This window comes from Sinohyriopsis cumingii, chromosome 10 (genome assembly GCF_028554795.1).
Source record: "Sinohyriopsis cumingii isolate HCF-2022 chromosome 10, ASM2855479v2, whole genome shotgun sequence".
NCBI lineage: Eukaryota > Metazoa > Mollusca > Bivalvia > Unionida > Unionidae > Sinohyriopsis > Sinohyriopsis cumingii.
This window is the reverse complement of record NC_142970.1, coordinates 813,848-837,820: the sequence shown is the minus strand read 5'-3', so window position 1 is coordinate 837,820 and position 23,973 is coordinate 813,848. Positions and strand designations below refer to the sequence as shown.

The following is a 23,973-nucleotide window of genomic DNA, read 5'->3' as shown; positions in this document are numbered from 1 at the left end:
GAAACAAAAAATAACAATCCTCCAAAGATGAGGACATGAGGGGGAGCATTATGTGATGTCTTTTGCAGGCCGTGTGGAAATAATTTTACTATTTGGCACTAAAAGTCTTCAGATGTATTCTAGTCGATGGTTGTGTTAGAGCACATATATTTTTTCAAAGAATTTCACAGGTGGATCAGAAAAAGACAAAAATAACCCCGAATCCTTCAAAGATGAATACATGAATGGCATAATACAGTGTTCCATTCTTGGGCACAGGGGCTCATGTCATTGCTTAAAATTTACCTGTCACACATGTACTATATGGTACATGTATGACATTTCAGTTTTAAACAACAATACGAGTCCCTGTATTCTAGGGCAGCATCATGCTCATTACAGTCTATGCGGAAACGATTTTAATACTGGGCATGGTGGTAAATTTTTTGTGGAGAAACACTTGAAAACAAAGAAACAAATTGAATTAGATCGTCTTACGAACTCCACTACTAAGGTAACTTTTTATCTACAGCAGAACTAAAGTGCGGACATGACTGTTATAAATGCAGAGGTGTTATTTACCGAGTTCTTAATAGAAAGATAATGAAGATCTTGCTATTGGTGCAGAAGCAAGAGAATTCATAGAACACAATTCTATTCTAGCTGTGAAGGTGTTTTATAATAATGTTAGAGATTATTATGCTACAGCCTGTGATTACATGGTCCAGAAATTCCCCTATGGAGATGAAGTGCTTTTAAATGCTTCAGTTGCTGATGTAAATGAGAGACAGTCAAAAAGCTTCAAAAGTGTTAGATTCTTTGTCAACAGATATCCCTTTCTATTACCATCCTTGTCTACCATGGATCATCTGGAAGGAGAATTCCTGAAGTATAAAGTTGGGATTCTACCTGACAATATACTTAATGCAGATAGAGTTGATGAGCAGTGGCACCTTATTTCCCAGCTAAAAGACACAATCACTGGAAGAGATAAATTTCCTCTTTTTTGTCAGGTTATGAAAGGAATATTGGTTCTTTACCATTCTTATGCTGACTGAGAGACTGTTCAGTATTGTTAACAAAAATAAAAGTGAATTCAGATCCAGGCTCAGTAACCCAGTACTTTGTGCTCAGCTGGTGTGCAAAACATTCATGGTCTCAGCTGGTACAAAGTGTTCTAAAATGTAGCATGAAAATATGTTGCTTTCTAAAGCTAAAAGTGCTAGATATGAAAACTTGAAGCAGTAAAGGATGTTAAAAGATGAGAGAGGCAAAAAAATCATTGTTTATTGAATTTTTAGCATGTTATATGTGGATTCCTCTTTTTGTGCTTGGATTCCTCGTTTTGTCCACTTGGATTACACTTTTTCCTCATCAGGGGTTGGCATGTATGTAGAGCGGATGTATTTTTCATTTAGGGTCCAATAGACATGGCACAAAAATTGTCCCAAGTTGTTGCCAACTTTAAGTTTAACATTTGGATGAGTATTTCTTTTTTTGTATCAGTTTTTCAGGTCCTCAACCTCCTTTTTCACTGTCAAATTCAGTAATGCAATAGCCACAGGTAATGTTATTGATATTAAACTTGAGTTTGAATGGGTTGGGGTGGACTATGTAAAGATAATACGTTACCTGTTGCTATTGTCAGAGTTGCACCTCCCATCCTGCTGTGATTTCCAAGTAGTCGCGGATCTGTCTTTTTTTTATGGATTAATAATCTTTGCATTTAATGGGAAGATGGATGTTTTCTTCTGTGGACATCTATGTTTGTGGTCTTCGAAAGTTTTGGAAAAGTTATTGAATTTATCATTCAGAATTCTGTATGACTCGTGTTTATATCAAGAAAAAAGCTGTAAACATTTGAAATGAAATAGTATTTTTAACTTGTGCATAAGATTATAGCGATTGAGAGTGATTAAAATTTTATAACTTTGAAAGAGCTTTTATATTAATGTTATGAATTCCTTGTGTTCTATGAAGATATAGAGAAAGTTATGGATTTTAAGATCTAGTTGTCGATATCAACATTTTTTGACAAATGAAGTTAAATTGATTAGACATCAGCAGCAAATCATTTTCCGATGAATTTTGGTATAAAATTTCAAATTGGAGAACCAACTTGTTGTGTTGACATTAAAGCTGTTCTAATGTCACTTTTTGCCGATTATGCCAATACTTCATACAGCCGATTATTAAAATTGCCGATACCGATTATGGGATCGATTATTTCATTATTATTTGTTTTATAACAATGACTGGTTCAGAAACATAAACCTATTAGTGTAATGCAAGCAGGTATTTTGCCATGAGTTATAACAAGATTGTTTATGCGGCAATTGAGTTTTATCTTCTGTACAAAAGTGAACAGAAACCGAATAAGAAGTACATTGCTATTGTTAGAAAACAACGATCACACAAACATAAGGCTTGAAAAACTTTAAAACTAGCACTAATAAAACTTACGTTTTGCCAATTCAATATGTAAATGAATGAATATGTATTAAGCTATTTTTTAACTTACGTTCAGTGATGCAGGTTGCGATTACTAGATTTCAATAAATTACTAAAATATGTTAATGATGGCCCAATAATAATTAAAATTAATAATACTCATTCTTTAAGATTAAAGTTAAACATCACTGTACGCTGGCTGCAGCTAATACCGAAAGCCTAGTTGAGGTATGTTGTATTTAAGCAAGAGTAAAATTTTTTTCCTTCTCACCAAGTAACGATCCATGAAGATTTGAATAAATCTGGCATGTGCCACTAAACAGCTGCTCGCTTGGAACACTTGAACCTGATGCAAACAAATAGCATCTAGCTGATTTGGCCAAGTAGGGGAACTGAAACCTTTGAGCGCTCCACCAACCATATATGTCTTCTTCTCGTGGCAACAGAAGGCTGGCTAGATACAATTCAAGCATTGCGTCAACAGCGTCATTGACGTGGGTTGTTTCATTGATGGTATGGACAGGTTTGTCACAGTCCACAGAAAACAAATCCCGGAGATGCGACGTTGATGGTCCACTGGCGTTTGTTTCAATTTTTGTTTTTTTTCTGGTTGGGAGGTCCTGCTTGTCAGCTGATGCAACTATGATGCATTCTGCTAAGCCATTTTTTAAAAATCTGGTCACAAGTAATTCTTCGCTGAAGAGGCGATGTTTGAATCCTGGACCCAAGATGGTAACCAAGACAAGCTTCTTGTTACTGGCAACATTAGCAAAGTGTTTGTTCAGTGACGTCAGCATATCACAGTGCATTGTCTAAATTCCTTGACTTTCTCATGCTTTTGAGCCAGTAACATTTGGAGCATTTTCAGCATAGGACGAATGATGGATACTGATGTTTGGCTATCACTTACTTCCTTGGTAAAGTTTGCAAGTGGGCCTAACATGTCCTCAATATTGTTCATCAAGACCCACTGATGGACTGTTAGGTTAGGTTGGTCATAGAGTAGCATAACGCCTAACGCCAAAGACTTGTTTTTGTTGATATAACAAAATCAACATATTTTATGTAGAATTCCAGCATGTTCTGGACGAGTTTCTCATGGGCAACGTCAAATTTTTCCTGCTGCTTTTCAAGCTGCTGTTGTGCCAAGATGCGAGATCGCCAGAACATTTTGACAGCTCATTGCAACAGAATGCCATCACTGACAACGAGCTGCAGCATGTGTGCAAAACAGCTGATGCTGTCAACTTCAGCCAGACGCATTGCGTTGGCCATGTTTGCACCTCCGTCACGCAGAAGAACATGGATGTGAGTTTTGGGAATGTTGTATTCTTTGCATAATTTGTCCAGTTTGCTCACCAAATATTCTCTTATGTGATTCATCGAGAGGCGCTGCTGCTAAACTCACCAGTTTCTGGTGAAAGTCTTCCGTCAGCCGTAAGACTCAGTAAGGCTATGCCGATGGATGGGTCTGACCACACATCAGAGATCAAATTGGGCAGAAATTAAATTGCACACTTGCTTTGTATTGCCTTATGCATGTCAGGTATCAAACATGTGGAAAAGTACTTCCGACTTAGAATTTTATAGTGTTGTTCTGCTTTGGCCATCAGACGTCGAAATCCAATGTCTTCAACAATGGAAAATGGTTGCACATCTTCTGCTATGAACTCTGCAATAGTTTGTGCCAACTAATTGCTCTCGGGTCGTCAGATGCAAATGGCTGCTTCCGGTCCAGCACGGTGTCAAAGAGTACGAGGAGTTGCTGCAGCTGCTGATGTTAACTGTGCAGCATGCTTTTCTTTTTTATCTTCCAGAAGCAGGCCATGTTCAGTGTGCTTGCAGTGCAAGAGCTGGACAAGATTTGATGTCATAAAGTTTTTAGACTCCTTTCCACCTCTGGAAATGCGTGCTTTGCAAAGTTTGCAATTTGCTTTGGACTCGTCAACTGCATTTACTGTGAAGTAATTCCAGACTAAACATGAGTGTTTCTATTTTGACATTATGCATAGGCTTGATAGTATATTTAATAGTGTACAATAGCTAGACAGTATTATTAATCCAATTTATTCGCGCTGGATGGATGCACACACCATTCTGCGAGTTGCACGCTGCAGCAGCTCAGCAGCTGGGGTATCCAGGGGTAATGTTGCTGGCGCTGGCATTCCAATATCATTGCTGCATAATATTTGTATGTCAGCATTCATCTGTTCCAGCATGCGACCACTATTCTTTGATTAGCAATATTGCAGGACTGGCTAAAGAACAGAGTAACCATAGCGAGTCATAGTTTCCAAGTAGTTGGAAATTTCGCTGCTATATAATCTGCGTAGCTACCTGCTAATGTGTATTCTGGAAGTTGAACAGCCACACGAGGCCTCATTGGCTGGTTGGCTACATTGATTGGGATCAGTGCATGAATGGTATTGATGATTTGTTGTGTGCAGACAATCAGCAGTAGTTTACAGCAAGTGTGTTAAAAAGTATTTACTTTTAAGAATATACTGTCTTTCAATTAAACCCCAAATCAAATGTTTCTTCCTTAATTTCTACATTTTAATTCTGATTTAAAATTCAAGCCATGTCAAGATGAATGTTATGATAAATTTATATTGTGGAATTTTTTTACATTGGCACCGACAATTTCTGCTGATACTAATTATACTGGCCCGATTATGAGTATGGCCAATTAATCGATACAGCTTTACTTGTTAAGAAGACTTTTGAATCAGGTTTTGCTGTGGGTAACGATGCATATTTTATTGTGTTGAAATGTCTGTGAATTTGTTTCCAGTCTAGTTTCTTTGCGAAAGTTAAGTGTCCACCTCACAGTTTCCCAAACTGTGGATGGCTTACACTTGAGAAAAAGATGAACCCTATTGATTTTTGTTTGAAAAAGTACATGTTCAGGGTCAGTATCAAGTAATGGAGACATATTTTGTCAGCATAGTGACTCTGCTTTTCCGCCATCTCCAGTTACTAAACTTTTGTGCATGACTTACACTTGGGGTAATGAACCCTATCAGTTGTGACTGAAAGAAAGAAAAAACTGTTTCCACACAATTACATATGTTTAACATCACATGGGCCCCTTTTGTGGCCAAGTGGTGTAAAGCGCCCACCTTTACTGATCACTACCAGCTCATTTCTGTTTGCATTAGTTAGATTCATGGGCTCATTCAATGTGTGCATGTGAGAAAGCTTCTCGCTTTCTGTACTTCGGGGGTGGTTCTTACCAGGGTTTTACACAAGTTCTATTTCCATCAGTTAAATGGCTTTGATGCATTTTGGAAATGATATTAAGCCCACAAGTTCAACACTACGTATCTGGGCGAGGCTTTGTAGATAGAATTTGGAAGAACCCTATAGATTTTGTTTTTTTTATGTCTAATGTCATCATCACTGTAACAACAAGATTAGTTCTAGATCACTCACGTGGACCAAACCCTGTGAATAGCTTACACTTGGGTTAAGGAAGGTCAAGGTCACCTTCTGAAAGTAGTTTGTTTTCAACACAAAAATTTCACTTTCTTGAGAATTGTTATAAATGTTGTGAGCATGTAATCTGTTGTTCATTATACTCTTTGTTAAAACTTTTTCTGCCCCTGTGGAAAGGGGTGAATTGATACAAAGTCTGTTTCAGTACTAGCTGCAGTAAGTAGAAAAAAAAAAGCATTTTAAAGAACCAGCCTAATTAGTAGGAAAATGCCAATTTCAGATTTATCATTTAACAAAATATACAAGTTTCACTTGAAATTCTAAACAGGCAGTAAACTGTAAACTCAAAAAATTTTCTTATACTTGTCAACACATACAAAATGCAATGGAAATTACCATGATAGCAAAATTGTTATTCTGTGGTGACGACCATTGCTACAGAAAGATGTGGAGAAGAAAACATACTTGTCTTACAATATACCCGTTTTGTAGTATGTGACAAAATCATCCACTGACAAATGAACAACATAATTCTCTCGCTTTTTCATATGAATAATAGTTGACTGTTAAATATCTCTTACTATATTCCTTCTATAGCACTGAATCATTCAGTTTCACTTGTAATGTGCAGTTTTAACCCATAGCTGTGGGTCAGACATGCTATATTGTATTGTTTGGTATTTTGGACTTTACCTTTGTTAAAAATCAAGTTAACACATTAACCCCTCAAGGTTTTTTGTCGTTTTCGCATGAAATTCGAGTACGAAACACATTTTGATAGCTACTTATGAATACATGCAAAATACCAACTTCCAGGTGATCATCCAATAACATATTGCCTAGTTATGTTAGAAATATCGTTTTTCATTGGCTATTTGGCTCACGCATGAGCAGAAGGGTAAAAGTTAGATTTTTTGTTGTTGTGCATAACAGACCCATTATTTTTCGTATTGAGACCAAATGCCCATCTTACCCTACTTTTTGCAAAGGTTCATCTGTCTCTTTGCAGTTCATACAAGTTTGCCTTAGATCTGAGACCAAAAAGTCTGTAATATGGACACAAAATCTAATTCCGACCACATGCTAATTTTGGGTAGAAAAAATCTGGTCCTAAAAATGAGGTTTTTCCTTCTGTATTTTGTAGTGCAACTAGAAATTCAAGATTATTTAGTATTTGGTATCATTGTAGAGCTACATCTGTCTACCTTTCTATAATACCACCCACTTCAGTGTATCATGCGTGGCCATGAAGCTGCAGAGCTCAGCAGTAGGCTACTACCTCCTGCCACATTAACTCTTCGCCAGGGGTTAATGTGTTAATGGTATACCTGACCAGCAACATTTATGTTCTAAGCAACATAATACACAGCCTATATTTCTCTATTTTGGATTAAATAGTCAGATCATTCTTAACTCATTCGGCCCCAGAGGTTTTTGTTGTTTTTGCCTGAAATGCGAGTAGGACAGACATTTTGGGGGATGTTTCTGAATATATCGTAATACATTTGCTTTCAACAGATTTTCCATGAGACTAATGCCTAGTTGTATTAGAAACGTCATTTTTCATTGGTTATTTTGCTTGCGCATGAGCAGAAGGGTAAAAGTAGGATTTTAAAAAAAATTTTTGCTTAATGGATTTATGATTTTCGTATGGAGACAGCTCCATATTTGAAATGCCCACCTTATCCTAGGTTTTCAAAGGTTTACCTGTCTGTGTGCAGATCAGACCGGTCTGCCTTTGATCTGAGGCCAAAAGGTCTAAAATGCAGACACAAAATCACATTCTGACCATGAGCAAATTTTGGGTGAAAAAAAAAAGGGTCCAAAAAATGAGGTTTTTCCCTCTGTATTTTGTAGGGCAACTAGAACTTCCAAATTATTTGGTATCATTGTATAGCTTTATTAGTCTGCTTTTTTTGTAATACACCCACGTTGGTGTATCTTAAATGATCTTGATGCTGCAGAGCTCGGAAATAGGGTACAGCCTCATCACGCCTACAGGCGGGATTGGGGCCGAATAAGTTAATGGTAAAAATGTTTGCTTCAAATTGAGTTGAAGAGACAGTTTTGATTCTGATCTTAGAAACTTTCAGAGTGGAAATTTTCCATTGAATTGACGATATTTCCAGAAAATGGCAGCTGCAGCAATTTCAAGTGGAGCAATTTATAATTTTGTTTATTTAAGAATTATTGATTCTTGTCTTAACAGCCAATGTAGAATCAGTCTTGTTGTGTTCTGTTTTTAATTTGGTAGGATTTTAGTATTCAAATTATTATGGACTAGAATTAAAAAGTGCTCAGTAGCATCTATGGATTGAAAGATTCTGAAATTTTGATTTAGTTAAATCAGACATTTTGGATTATATTGTGATACATCAGAAGACTTGACACGTCACATTACAGGCCATTGGCGCATCAGTACATTTGTGACTGCAGGCACTTCAGCACATGCAGTTTAAAAATTTATTTGAAATGCCACTGGAATTCAATTGGAACTAGATACATTTGGACTTGTGATAGAACTTTTTGGACTGTTTTGGATTTAATTAATTGACAATATTATAAGTTCTGTTTAAATTTTTTCACTTTGTATTCTTCAGAAATATAATATGTAAATTATACAAAACTTGTTGGTTTTCACTTTTCTGTTACTTGGTTTAGAGTTGTAACAGTATATTGTACATTTTATCGACTCATCAGCTGATGCATTCTTTTATTTGTTTATCTAAGATCCGATGGAAATCAACACAACTTGAGAAATGCTGCTTATGAGGCGCTGATGGAAATGATGAAAAATAGTGCCAAGGTATGCAACCAGTTTTTTTTTATCAGTATAAAACCATGTTTTTCATATTATTGCTGTAATTAACTGGATAGATATAGCTGCCAACCCTCACGAATTTGGAGTGAATTTCATGACTTTTTCAGCGATTCACGGATTCACGCCGCAAGCCAAAAATTCACTAATTCGCCAATTCTCAATTATTTTAAATCTTTAATAAAATAATTGATTTCCCATTAAGCGCTTGTCGTGATATTCGCAGTTGCTGAAATGGTCCGGTACTGCTGGTTATGATATTAGTATAGCTACAGCCGATTAGTACAGTTGGCCCGGTAGCAAGCATTTTAGCCTATTTTAATCTTTATGTATAAGAGTAGTTTTACAAATGCTTTTGATAGAAACTGGGGCCTAACCCGAATTTTGCTCCGTGCATGTGTCACCAACACTGATTTGAGTTACCGTTACGCATCGCATGTAAGATCTTGAAAATGTCTTCACCACCAAGGAAAAAGAAATGTATTACTCAAAAAATGAAGTTTAATTTGGAATGTATCAAAAATTGGCTGTGCATTCTGCCATTAAACATTGATATTCATCATGCTTTTTGCACTCAGTGTGCCATCGCAGAGACGATGTGAAGAAGCACGTCAGTTGCAAAAAACACGTAGAAGTTGGGAAAATTAAGAATTCGCAGATTTCAGCTCTGGAATATTTTAAGCCATTGGTGGAAAACCTGCAAGCTACCAACACTGAAGCATTATTTGTGAGTTTTATAGTTGAACACAATCTGCCTTTATCAGCTGGAGACCATGCTAAACATTTGTTATGACAAATGTTCCCAGACTCAAAATCGGTTCCAAATTTTCCTGTGGAAGAACCAAAAGTGCTGCATCTCCTGTGCACTCCTCACAGTGACAGCGAAAGAGTATTTTCTCTAGTGAGGAAAAATAAGACAGACTTTAGGGCTTCCTTAACTGCAGAAAATTTGTCAGCAATTTTAGACGCCAAGATTAACCAGCAGGCAAGAAGTCTGAACTGTTCAGGAAACAAATTTACGATCAAGCAGTTGAGGAAGTTCAAGTCTGCCGCAGTATCATGTCTTGATAAATAAATATTTCTGCATATATGTAGTGTTTTAGTTTTATATTGTGAACTTGATATAGTGTAGTATTGACGGTCAGAGTGGATGGAGTGGTCAGAGTGAATGGATTTATTGTTATAGTATTTTTCTCTAATTCATGTCCAAATTCCCTACTTTTTATCCCTATTTTCACTAATTGTGAGCCTGGAAGGTTGGCAGCTATGATTACATGCCAGATTTAAAGCATGTATGAAAAAGACTAACCTATTTCTGCAGCTGGTCAAAATTCTTGTCAATAGGGGAAAATCCATATGGATTAGAACCAGAATACAACAACAGAATATAGTGAAAAATTGTTTATATTCAGCACTCGCTTCAACTAGTCTATATATGTAAATTTTGCTGAATGATCTTGAACCTGAATTCTGCAATGATTTCAGTCATGTGTTCAGAGTACTGTTTTACATTACTCATTTTCTTCATTTAAAGTTTGTAAAGAGCAGTGTTGATTTGTTGCTTTTCCTGATCTGACATTTTGAAGTTTGAAAAGATCCATCTGCTCTAACATTTTCTGTCATATATCATCTACCACAGTGCTGGCTTAATGCATCAGGAACTGATATTCATATTCTTTATTACCCCTCAGTCCTTAACTAACAAAAAGTTCATTTTGGTAATCAAGTGACAATTTTTCCATGTTTTATGAACAATGAGGCACCTACCCTTTCTACTGCTTGTGGGTTTGGGACTTGTGGAAATATGTAAACTTGCATGTATGCTGCAAACTGTACTTTGTACACTGATGCATCAAAGTTAGAATAAGGTGCTGCAGAAGGAGTACTTCTCTAGGACCACTGGTTGTAAGAAGGTATCCACATAAATAACTTGGAAATAAGAAGAGCTCTGCTCTTTGCCTTAAAGGGTCATTGCATGCCAATGCCTTTTTTTCTCACTTAATTATAATTACATGTTATGTTTGCCTTTATATGGATTATGCTTTTCTGGTACGGTGAAAGTAAAATGAAAATGAAGGAATAAAAAATTGCATTTGTTATTTTTATTATCTTCTCATTAATTCCACTTTTCATAGAAATTTATGAATATAGTAAAATAAAAGACTGCTGTGTATTAAGAGTTAATTTGTTGTTTCTAGACCTACATGTATTTGCCTATCTTCTATTTATAGAAATTGTATATTACCCATTTCCAAACAAACTGATGGATTTCATTTTTCTTTTTTCTCTTTGAAGTTCTGCTGCTCAGATTCATTATACTAATAATAAAGTTATTTAGTGGACCAGTCTTTAGTTTTAAAGAAAATGACACCAGAATTAGTTAAGCAAAATGATCTATTATGGTTTGACTTGTCATTTGGCAAAAAGTTAGAATGTGCACTATTTAGATTGGTTTTGAATATAAATAAAAAATTCATTGTGTTTTGAGTTTGCATTCTGGTTAAAAATTCCCATGGATTTTGCCCATTTTTGCCAAGTATTTTGTCTTGCAGATCCAGGTTACTAGCAAAAGTAAATTTTTCATGCAGTATACTGTAATTATGACATGTAATTTATTAATTACCCTGAGATGATACCTTTTTGTTTGCCACTTGTATTTGCAATTATTACTCTTGTGCATCTTAATGGGGTTGCATCGGACAGTAAGGATTCATTTAGGCTACTTCACTTTCTTGAAGTTTGAACCCTATACTGCTTCATCACATCACATGGGAGCTCTCCAAACAAATTTACCATGAGGTTCGCCAGTGCACAACAAGTATAGTATGATGGGAGGAGAAGGTAAATGGGTATTGAAAGCTTTGACCTGGATAACTAATCTTGCTACTTTGGTCACTCAATTTTGGTTCCAAATCCTGAGACAGGATATGTGCCCATGTTCAATCAATACATAACTACTACACCTAACATACAGCTGTTAATAATCTTGGCCATATTATGCATAATGTATTCTGCGGAGGTTTTCCTTTGATAGGTTATAAACTCTACTGCAAGAGTGCAAGGTTCCCCAGGTGGCTGAGTGATCTAAGGAACTCACTTAGATCACTGACATTTCCTCTCTGCGTGGGTTCGAGTCTAAGGCATGGCCAGCTTGGGTAGGTGAGGAAGCATGCTAATAGCTTCCCATTGGTTGAAGTTCTTCCCTGGTTCTTCTTCCAACAAATACACTGGCTGCCATGCATAGCCTATCATGATGAAAATTGGCTTTAAACCCAAAACAACAGCAGCAACAGGCTTATTGATTATGGCTATTCTGATTTATATGGAGATATCCTTTGTATGAGATTTTTTTGTATTCATGCGAGTACTGGGTATAATATATTGGTAGAGATTGTTTCCTTTTTGTATGAGAATATTTGAGAAATATAATAATAACAGTAATGGTCAGAACTTCACTAATTGATGTGTATAGTATTTTTGAAGAATTTATGGGTTTATCTAATGCAGGAATCGTGTTGCCTGAACAATGGCATGTTTGTTGCATCACAGTAAAGATTAAATCAATATTTCACTTAAATACATCTTACAGGGAGACCAAACCCACCACCTCTCCATGTCACTGTTAGCCCACCTTTTTTCAGATTCAGTGGGGAGATGTTCCCACGTTTACCAAGTCTAGATGCAACCCTGAAGCAATGGGAGAAATACTCAGATGCTGTTGCCAGAAACAATGAAGCAAAAAGTAGAGCAAAAATGCACAACCTTCTCCACCAGGTTTTACATTGTTGGATATAAACAGTCATCTTGTATTATAATCATTGTACTCAGTCATGCCATTTTATTTATTTTGAGCTGACATTATGTTGGAAGATGTTATAATAGGTTTGCAAGCAGATTCCATCATCTTGGAAAGAAAAAGCATGTTTATTTGCAATGGAGTCTCTACAAATTCATATTACCATAACACAGATACAGTTTGTCTCTTGAATTAATATATCGCGTATATGCTAGATTTTATCTTCCTTTGCCTGTGAGGAAATTAAATGGCAGCAAGTGGTAAAATTAGCCAATTAAATAAAGTTTATGCATATAAAAGTTTAATATTGCAGTAGGTGCAAAGGTGTATGCCTTGGAAAGTCTGAACTTGGTGGCAGAATATGTCATTATGAATATTCTAAATCAGATTTGCTTATGTGTTGGATCATTGTTCAATCATTCCTTTACACCTTAACCCTTAACCTTAATCTTCGCTAGGCAAGGGGGCCCCGAGTGGCCGAGCGGTCTAAAGCGCTCTCTGTTACAGATCACTGCCATCTCACCTCTGTCTGCGTGGGTTCAAGTCTCAGATTCGGCTAATGTGGGTATGTGAGAAAGCTTGCCAGTAGCTTCTCATGGGTCGGTGGTTCTTCCCGGGGTTTTCCCGGGTTCTTCCTCCACCATTAATACTGGCCACCATGTATAGCCTATCGTGTGCTGAAAAATGGCATTAAACCCTACAATAACAATGACAATAAGACATATTTTTCATAGAAGAATTTTTCTGTGCTTTATAATCTGACAATGAAGCTGTGTGACTGACCATAGCTGCCATTTCTTGTGCTCAAAATTTCCAGGTTGTCTACATCAATAAATTGTTAAAATTTAATAATTTATAAAAAAAATAATTGCTGCCAAGATCAATATCAGAACCATTACTTAAGTTACTGAAGCTTCATAGTTGTGATTCTAATTGTGGAGACTCAACAAAGTACTGAACGAAGTCTGCTTCCTCCATTTTGGAGAGTGGAGAATACGACCCGATTATCAGTTTACAACCATAGCTGATGTAATGGTCATTCACAGCCAAGAATGTAATATCTAATAGGGGTTTTTCCCAGATGGTGGTGCTGCAAAAAATGGCTGATGTTTACAGCAGGCAAAGACATTTCCATGAAAATGGTGTTGTGGCATCAAAAGGCACTACCATGTGAATCTGGTAGAAATGTCCAAAGGCACTTAGATGAGAATGGAGTAGATATGTCTAAAGGCACTTACATGAGGTACTAGGTGTTAACATTATTAATGCTTAGTTGTAATATTGAATATATAGACGGTTTTGGCTGGGGTTTGGGAAAATATGAAAAATCTATAAATGTGCATTGCATATCCAACAATAAATAAAATTAAAAAAAAAACAGTTATCTCATCTCAGAAAACAGAATCATTTACTCAGAGACAAAATTCAATAGCTTAATTCAAAGAAGACCTACAGGGATTAATTGTATTAACAAAGTGTGTAATCCGGTCACACCAACTCGAATAGATGCCAGCTTGGTGATTGGGATGTAATCACTATAACATCAGAGAGAAAGAAAAAAAACGTCACAGTCCTTTAACTTTATCAGTTGAAACCCGCAAATGATTCTCACTTGCTGGTTTAATAGACAAAGACCTTATTCACCCACAGGCAATGCAGATTAACTCTAAAGACAAACAATTTATGTGACTACTACATTAATTTCACTACTGCAGATGTCAATTCGCAATAGGCTACAATAAGGCCAGGAACCAGGCTAAGTGCTGGAATAATCTACATATACTTAGTCTGGTTTACAATAAAAAAATATAAAACACTATAAGCATACCTACAATTTTTAAAAAGAATTTTTTATTTTAGAGTGGTATAAGCTGTAATTGTTTGGGGGATTAAACAGCGGTCAATGGAGTTTATCCTAGTTTTTTGCTATGTGGTAATTTATAGCAGTGTCAAAATGAATATTTTGCTGAGACATCATGGTCTCTGGTGGTGTTAAGCAGATGGTTGCTGAACCAGACTGGAGAATTCAGAACTTGATAGTAGTAGGTAATGTATTTTTGCTTTTATGTATTATGTATTATTGATGTTAATATGCAGTTTGGGGGTTTGATAGGGGTACAATTAAATGTATTTCTGTAGTACCTGGTATTAATGCCAAATTCATTCTGTCCCTGTTCTGGTGTCCCACAATGTTGGACCAAATCAGAGAAGGAGAATTTTCTGAATGATGGTAATAACTAAGGAATCAGAATGGGATCATTTTTATGTTCAGGATTTCTAACTATTAATTGCAGGAGAGAATAGACTAGGTTTACATGTTGTTTTTTTTTTCTTGTTTTTTGACCTCTTTTGGGGGTGGAATATTCACATTTGACTGTGAAGGAACTTAAATACCAACTCTGTTGTGGCAGGTAAGGATTAAATCATTAAAACACGTTTTACTGCTACAAAAATTACATCAGTTGCTGAATGCCAGGAAAAATTTAGTATTGATGTGCATGGTTTTGTTTCTTAGCGCTTAATGCTGTTTGCACATTTGACCTTGCATTCAGGCAAACCCTTGTTTAATTGATGAAAATCTTTTTTTTTTTTTTAAATTTAATTTAATGTTGAATTTTAGATGCACATATGTTACTGAATGTCATCAAGTACTTGCTGGGTGTCTGTTAAGAACATGTATTACCCAGCAAGTTCAGTGCAACATGTCAATGCAGGCATATTGGTGAAGCAGTTGTTTTTGAAATCACATAACCTTGTACTATATATTTATGCTTAATTCTATAGTTGGTAAAAATAAGCTTCTCTTCAAATATTTTTTGTAAACTTGGTTATGTAATAAATAAATTGCATTGTTTGTATTTCTGGGTATTGTGGTCTCACCAGGAGTATAATCGGCATGGGAGCTCAACCCAATGTAATCATGTATTTCCTAGTCTGTCTCAGCAATGTACAAACTCTAAAATCTGTAAATCCTAGATTGAACCCTGATCTGGATGGAGCTTCCTGTCTAGGAAGCCTTGTGAATGTTGACAAATCCAAGCGGAGAATTAGGATGATATTGAATGCATGAGCAAATCATTTTCTCTTTTCATTTCAGGATTGTTATCCCATTGTCCAAAAGACCACACTAGTAATATTAGAGAAATTGGACAGAGTTTTGCAAATGGAGGTATGAACAGTCATCACATGTTATGTTTGGGGAATATGTTCAGTCCTGAACTTTCACCATTAATCTGTAATATCATTGTCATTGAACAAAGATTGACCCCAGAAAATATGTGTAAAAAATTTTGTTTGTGTTTTCCCATTGAAAATATAATTTTGGGATAAGTTGCTCAAGAACATGCTTGCAATTCAATGATATTTTTTAAATTTGATAGGAAATGGAACCAGCCATTTAGATTTTGGCATAATCATTACATTTTGTTTTTAAAGTAATTATATCTTATGCATGCTTGTATAGGGATTACATTTTTCCTGTACATTAAAAGATAAAAATAAAATAAAGCAATAAAAAGTTGTATTTGTTATTTATAATGTCATCTCTTGATGAGAACTTAGAATATCCGTATGACCAAAAAATAGCTTCCATACACATTAATCTAAAAAGAGAACAAGCTATTCTACACTATATAAATGATACATTTTAAAAAATTTTTTTAAAGGGGGCTTGTAAGTTGTACAAATTTCACTATTTTAAAAATCAGTTTTAACAGTTTACTGTATTAAAAAGAAGAAACTAGTAAATTTAAACTCTCTCTCTATATATAATTTTTTACACCTCTATTTATGTATAGGTGAATGCTTACAAATTATTGTAATTTACAATTTTTAATCATGTTTTTAACTGAACATTCTCCTGTAAAGAGTTAGAATACTGAACTATTACAAATGATTTGAATGAGAAAACTAAATTTTATGTTATTATTAACTGGTTTTAAATGGTTATGAAGAAAGATTGTATTGACAAATTCACAAAGACTAGTACTTTTAAAATATATAAATAAATGCCAAATTTTTTTATAAATTTTTTTGTTAGCCACAAGTTATAGCAACTATATTGTAGACATTTACTTTGCTAACTGATATGGCATTAAACAACTGGTTACAAATATAACTTTGTTTACTAATATCATAAAATATTAAAGATGGCATCTATACCACACTCTTCACTAGGTTGAGAATTTCGAAAATTTCATACTTTAAGCAAATTCCTCACAGTAAATCTCCTTTATAACAGATGTTATGAAATTAATGATGAGACTAGGCAGAATCTAATGGTATGTGAAGAATGTGTATAAATGCTTGAATTTGCATCAAAGTGCCTTCACCATGGCTTGTGATATTTTAATTCTTCAGACTCCACACTGTCATTCATTTTTCTGATTGGCTGGAAATTTTCATGAAATATTAGTCATTGACCTGGTCATGTAATTTTTCCAAATCAACCAGACATTATTCACGAGTTATTGAACAACTGGATTTGTACAGGAAATGTAAATTGCCTGTAAATTACTTTTCCACCTGGTATAAGGTGTAAATCCAAATAACACTAGCAAGTAATACATATTTAGAAAGGTAATTTTATTGGGTTTTTTTCTTCATATGTACTTTATAGCAATCTTTAATAAAGAAAGTAACACATGGAAAAAGTGCAGTGACCATGTAAAACTGACAATTCCTGCAATGGGGCTGCTACTCAATGCAGTTGACAAGTAGTGTCAGCATTTGACATGTTCATAGCTGTACTGTGATATGTACTACGGCTAACCACAATTATATTAAGGACCATAAATTTAATTTTCTGGGGCAGGGCCTTGACATATTTTTGTCTAATTTTTTTCTGTCAACAGTAGGAATAAATGTCTTTCTCTGATTTATAGCAAAATAACGTCTTATTCTTTTCTTGATATTATTTGGAAAAAATATGAATTATCTTGAGATTAAAAGAAAAGAAAAAGTTCAGCTCTACAGAAAATGACACACCCATGCCCACCCCCAATTAATGGACTAGTACCTGATACTAGACCAATTTGCTATGTGTGTGTTATTTGTTGTAATTATTGTATTGTAAAGTGGGATGAATAATCTTACAATATAGGAGATAATGTGAAAGACTTCATGCTGATGTTAGGTAGCCTGTTGATTAAAATGAAGTGTTGAGACTGAAACATACAATTTTCTAGCTACGTCATTGATATAATAGGCAGGGAAACTTTGAGTGGGATCCCAATGCCTGGGCAATATATTTATCACAGAGGGCGAATAAACATAAGTGATAAGTACTTAACAAACGAGAACATATTGTATGGACTTGAAAAATTGTGCAAAGAAAACACAGAAAGCAAGTATTCAAATTACAATAGTAGGATGATTAGCAGTCTTGCAAAGGAATACATGTGCTTAACACAGTCACATATACAGTCCTACCCGTTTATGTCGACATCGAGAAAATATTGTCGACATACGTGAATGTCGAGATAAGTGTTTTGGGAGGTGTCTAGAAAAAAAGATACAAGTTAAATTTGTCAGTAAGGTGTGACCTGTAGTCAGTGAGTAGCATTTACACTGAGAAAACAATGGAAATTTCGAGTACATGATGATAAAACCAGTGTGAAATACACTTGTATATTGACAAATTACATTTTGGTTATGTTTGTGTAATAAAATCCACAATAAAATATTGCATCGGTCACATCCTGGTATGAAAAACATTCACTACAATATTCAGTGTCGATATTCAATGTCGACATTAGCACATGGTTGCATAGTTGTTATTTACATGCTTCAAGTACATGTACCTAAATTGGCTTAGATTTTGGCTAGTCTGTTCCCATCTTATTGGGGCTACCAAGGGGATGGGGCTATTCACAGGGAAATGAAAACATGTCAAGTTGGTTTAAAGTGTACATGTATTTAGTTACAGAAGTCATCATGAAAAGTACATAAAAGCGAACTGGAGATATGCGGCTGATATGATTAATGAAGACATAATATTGTATACATTGACACATGCTAAATAAAGTTAAAAAGGAAACTGTCGCAGCACAATAAACTTGTTTTAATCACTGATCACTTTGGAAAATGCAAGAATCGATCAGATTTCATTGCTTTTATTTAAGTCGCTGTGAGAGGCCAACTTTAAAGGACGAAACAAAAACCTGTTTTTTTTTTCTTTTTTCGATCGTGACATTAAAGCTTGGCAGCAAGATCAAGTAATTGTTGAATAAAGTACAGGCAGGAAATGGTCGCTTGCCAACATAAATGATTAGGTGGGAAAATTGAAGCCTGTCCGCAAGATCAACTAATTGTTGAACAAATTATGGGTTGGAACTGGCAGCTTGTCGACATTAATGATTAGAAAACAAAGGATTTGTTCAGGCTGGGACGAAGGGCTTCTGTCAACATGTACGTTTATTTTTTATCTCGATTTCAACAGAAGCATGACAATTTTGGTTGGAATAGTAGACCAAGGGACCGGGACTTTGCTTTTTTGTTGAAATAGGCGGCTTGTTGACATAAGTGATGTCGATATAAATGGGCAGGACGGTATTAGTAAAAGACTAAAATATGATTTGTGGGGATTTTAGTTTAAAAATTTCAGGAAAGTTGGATTTGACCAGTTATTTTTGACAAATTTTATTTGGCCAAGTAGTTGGCATACCTGATGTGAGGTAGACATGTTTAAAGGATCATAAATATAGTTATATTTGCAATATTTAATATTTTGACAGATACCATGTTTATGTATAAAAGAGGGCTAATTTTTTAAACTATGTTTTGATGAATACTGAAAATGTACTGTCAATATCATTAAGTCATAACAAGATTCTTTGGGGAATTTCAATACATTCCTTAAAAGATGGAAACTATAGACGAATATGTACTATGAAAAAAGTACAGTGGGACTTCCACCAGAAAATAAATACCTTGGTGAACTGCAGTAATATCATGCACCTCTGATTTTGATATCTCAACAAAAGTAACTTGACCATGCCAAAACTTTATAAATTTTGCCGAATTCTAAAACTGAGTGACTAATGTATTTTCATGACACGTTTCAAACTTATAAAATTTGTGATGTGGAAAATCTTCAAAAAGGGACTCTAACCATATTAGAAATAGGTGATCGACTTTATTTGCATCCTTTAGCAACTTTTGAATTTTTATATGTGTATTAAACTTTGAAACTGTGAAAACTTGGATGTGAATACATCACGACCCAAAAGAAGGTGACTGTACAAAATCTTCAAGCATTTGGCCTCTGCTGTCATGCTTGAGTAATTTTTTTGCTTTCATCTGTGCTTTTGTTACACCTTAGGTTGACAAGTGATTGGATTTCAAAGAAAATAACTTAGCCATACCAAAAATAGGTCTCTTGGACATAATATTCATGCTTGTAGGACTTAAATTTTTAACAATTGGCTCATTACACATCCCAGTATTTATGTTGCTACTTAAACTATGTACAATAATTTTGATATAAAGGTTGTATTTATGTTCACATTTTTCTGATTAGCAGAAATTGACTATGGCCAGAATTAGTTGTCCATAATTAATTGTATTCAAAGTTTGCTATAAACTGATTCCTTTGTAGCTGTTGCACTGTTCTTCTGTTACAGAATATGATACAGATGAGCCAGGACCGGTCCCAGTACAATGACCTCCAGTCCCTTTTATGTGCCACACTTCAGGTACAGTAGTTTTTTAATTTACATTCTGGCAAGCATGACCTACAGGATATCAGCCCAGTTACATATAATACCATGATAGTAAATTATGTATACACTCTACAATGACTGTTAGGGGCATATAGTATTACCCTTGTACATTTGTACAGTGCATATATCCTGGGTTATGGAAAATTCACATTCCCATGGTCAAAATAAGCCGTTTCCATTCTGGACTTGATATAATGGTTGTTGTGGATTTCCACCTCATAGCTCATTATGGACAGAATAAGTTTTGTTGCTCAGTTATGAAGTTGCAGCAGTATAATTATGTAGTAGTGAATGTCATTGTTACTGCATGGAACTTGCTACCAGGCTGAGCAAGAATAGATGGTGCAGAATGCTTTTTTTTTAGTTCTTCACAAAGTCATTGAATATTCAAAGACTTGCCCACTAAAATGTACTTTTGCATGTCCATTATGGGAGATCAGAAAAGGTAAATTTCTGAACACATGTCCTGAGAATATTAGGTGCTTCACAATTTTATAAAAAGTTTAATGATAATAATTTTAATGAGGTAGGGAGAGGTGCTACTTTTAAAACAAGCAAAAGAAAAAAGAAAATCACACTCAAGTATTTGCGGGTTTCTATCCATTATTAGTTAATTTTAAAAAAACACTACATTGTTTGCTTAAATTGTTCCCACACAATGAAATATGAACAGTGCTATCCAAAATTTGATCTCTACTAGTCCAGCACAGTTTGGTACCTGTGACCTAAATGTACTCGTCATTGCAACACATTTTTTCAGGAACTTTATATGGATTTACTTTTACTGTACAGCTGCTGTTTTTTTGCAGACTCTTTGAAGTACATGATACTATAAACAAAAGATTATTACCAAATGGGTGGATGAAAGTGGTGAAAAGCTTGATCACTTAAATATTTTTGTTAGGAGAGAATTTTGTACATATTATTCTAGATTGATGCAGAAATTATTTATTTGGTACAGTAATTGTTTCAGTCCACATGATTATTTAAAACTGCACCTGAATAAAAAACTAATGTTATTTGTCAGTTTAATTTTCCAATTTGTTACATTTTGGCCAAATTACACTTTTATAGAAGTTTATATGGCTACAAAGAAAACATTTTATTGCAAATAGAACATGGACAAAATGCATTCAGACGGGGGGCCCCGAGTGGTCTAAAGCGCTCTTCGTTACGGATCACTGCCATCTCACCTCTGTCTGCGGCGGTTTGAGTCTAGGATTCAGCCAATGTGGGTATGTGAGAAAGCTTGCCAGTAGCTTCTCGTGGGTCGGTGGTTCTTTCCGGTGTTTTCCCGGGTTCTTCCTCCACCATTAATACTGGCCGCCATGTATAGCCTATCGTGTGTTGAAAAATGGCGTTAAACCCCACAACAACAACAACAACAACATTTTGGCCAAATTACACTTTTATAGAAGTTTATATGGCTACAAAGAAAACATTTTATTGCAAATAGAACATGGACAAAATGCATTCAGACTGGGGGCCCCGAGTGGTCTAAAGTGCTCTCCGTTACGGATCACTACCATCTCACCTCTGTCTGCGTGAGTTTGAGTCTCGGATTCGGCTAATGCGGATATGTGAGAAAGCTTAACGGTAGCTTCTCGTGGGTCGGTGGTTCTTTCCGGGTTTTTCCGGGTTCTTCCTCCACCATTAATACTGGCCGCCATGTATAGCCTATCATGTGCTGAAAAATGGCGTTAAACCCTACAACAACAACAACAACAACAACATTCAGACCGAGGTTAGCAAATGTGATATTGACTATATATTGGGACATAATAAAATAATTTTTTTCCTGTCTTATAACTTATGGTGAAACTTTTTTTCACCCAGTTAATATGTCCCAAGACTTAAGAAATCGAATAAATTTGTGTTGAATTTGTGGCCCCCCCCCCCATGTAATTAAATTATACACTTGTTTGATAATAAATTAAAGAAACAGACCTTGTTTTCCAATCATTTGTACCTCTTTTTTTTTTTTCATTGTGAGCATTAAAGAATAAAATATATCCATGAATTCTGTGTATGTACCTGCGTAGGTATCCGTACTGTAGCGTGTGTCTCTTTTGTCAGAAACCACAGGACCTATTATTGATTGATGTAAACAGAGAAACAAATCGTGATTGGTTGTACTTGAACTAAGGTTTAAATATACTATCAGACTGAAAACTGGATCCAACAAAATCGCAAATGAAAGGATAATAATCAAGTGATTGCTTGAAAGCATTCATGAATGACATGGTGGTATGTGAAAAATAACCAAAATTGTTTTATATCCAGGTTAACTAAGGACGGTTTCTCACAAATAAAAATCATTATTTGAAAATACATTCACTGAATACAAATGACAATCTTTTCACTTGCAAATTACAGAAAGTATTATTATAGCATGTTCTTGCTGTGTTTAATATTTATTCAAAGACATCATTGTCTGTTTGTATTAATTATGACTAAAGATGTCAAGCAAATAGAAACCAGGTTGGTGAATAAACACAAGTCGCAGCAAGCAATAAACTCATTTTTACCAACAGGATATCGAAGACAAAGGTTATTTTATTAAAAAGCAAGCTGACCTCAGAAGCCAACATTGGATACTTTTCATTAAAAAAATTTCAAAGGATATGAATACAAAGGTTATATCATTACAAAGCAAGCCAACTTTGGATTCTTTTAAGTGTGCCAATTTTTTTATTTTTTATTTGAATATCTGAAGGTTGGTGACTTATTGAAGCTAACTTTGGTTCCTTTTCACCAGTATTCACAGGAAGCTTGAAAATAAATGGAAACAAGGGAACAATTTTAAAGTGACACAATATATTGCTTTGTGCATGGACGTTGCTGACCCAGAATCGCCCTAAGTTCAGGAGAAAAATATTGTGACGTATATGGTAAATACAGTAGGCCAAGATTGTGTATTTGTTACAATTGTCATCAGTTTGCTATTGAACCCCAAAATACTCATTCAAGTCTTAGTCTCAGCATGTCATGATTCCAAGGTCAGGTGCACTGCTTATTCCACTACACTCGGAAATGAACACAATAATGAACGCTCAAGTTGTTTATTTGATGTACTGTTATAAATGACCATATGTACATCTCTGGGTCTTTCTGCCTTTGAATTCAAGCACTGTAAATATCAATGGATTTTCCCACCCAACTGCCAGTCAAAGCCTTTGATCTTGCCACCCATCTTGTTCTTTTGATGTACTTTTATAATGGTGACATGTACATGGGGATGGAGGCTTTCAGCCACTTAATTCTGTCGTAAATATCAGCACAGCTAATTGATGAACACATTTTCCCACTAACCATTTGGCTAAAGCAGGACTAGCAAGTCCTTGAATTTTGCTGCTCACCTATTACATGCGTACGGAGGACTCTCGCCTAAGTGATTTTCTGCATCACAATAAAAATTGACATCCAAATATGCGTGATTAAGCATTTGCGAGACCTGAGTTCTCACTAACATGAACTCTACCAAAGATTCGCTTCACTGAATCAGTGCTTTGCTGCCACTTATGCCAGATTTTTTTCTCTTCCATAATGCTGTATTAGAGTTTTAAGTCCAACATTCCCATAGTCTGCGTGTTCAGACATGGGTATCTTGAATAAATATAACTGGCATATTGTCCATCCTACATGTACTCGCACTCGACATCGATTTTGGGCTCAAAATCAGACACTAATATTTCCAGTGACATCCAATGTCCAATAGACCGATATACATGAAATTCATTGTCATCATAGCTATCACCAGCCAGTATTTG

The 23,973-nt window shown here is 35.3% G+C and overlaps 1 protein-coding gene across 3 annotated transcripts in view; it reads left to right on the top strand.

The window, feature by feature from the left end:
- Positions 1-23,973, top strand: part of LOC149789479 (importin subunit beta-1-like) — a 208,535-nt gene that overhangs the window by 120,689 nt on the left and 63,873 nt on the right. For all 3 annotated transcript variants that reach the window (XM_089971493.1, XM_089971494.1, XM_089971491.1), the window contains exons 14-16: positions 8,599-8,674; positions 15,580-15,651; positions 20,105-20,176. In XM_089971493.1, the coding sequence (XP_089827619.1) occupies positions 8,599-8,674; positions 15,580-15,651; positions 20,105-20,176 (220 nt within the window). The remainder of the gene's footprint in view (positions 1-8,598; positions 8,675-15,579; positions 15,652-20,104; positions 20,177-23,973) is intronic.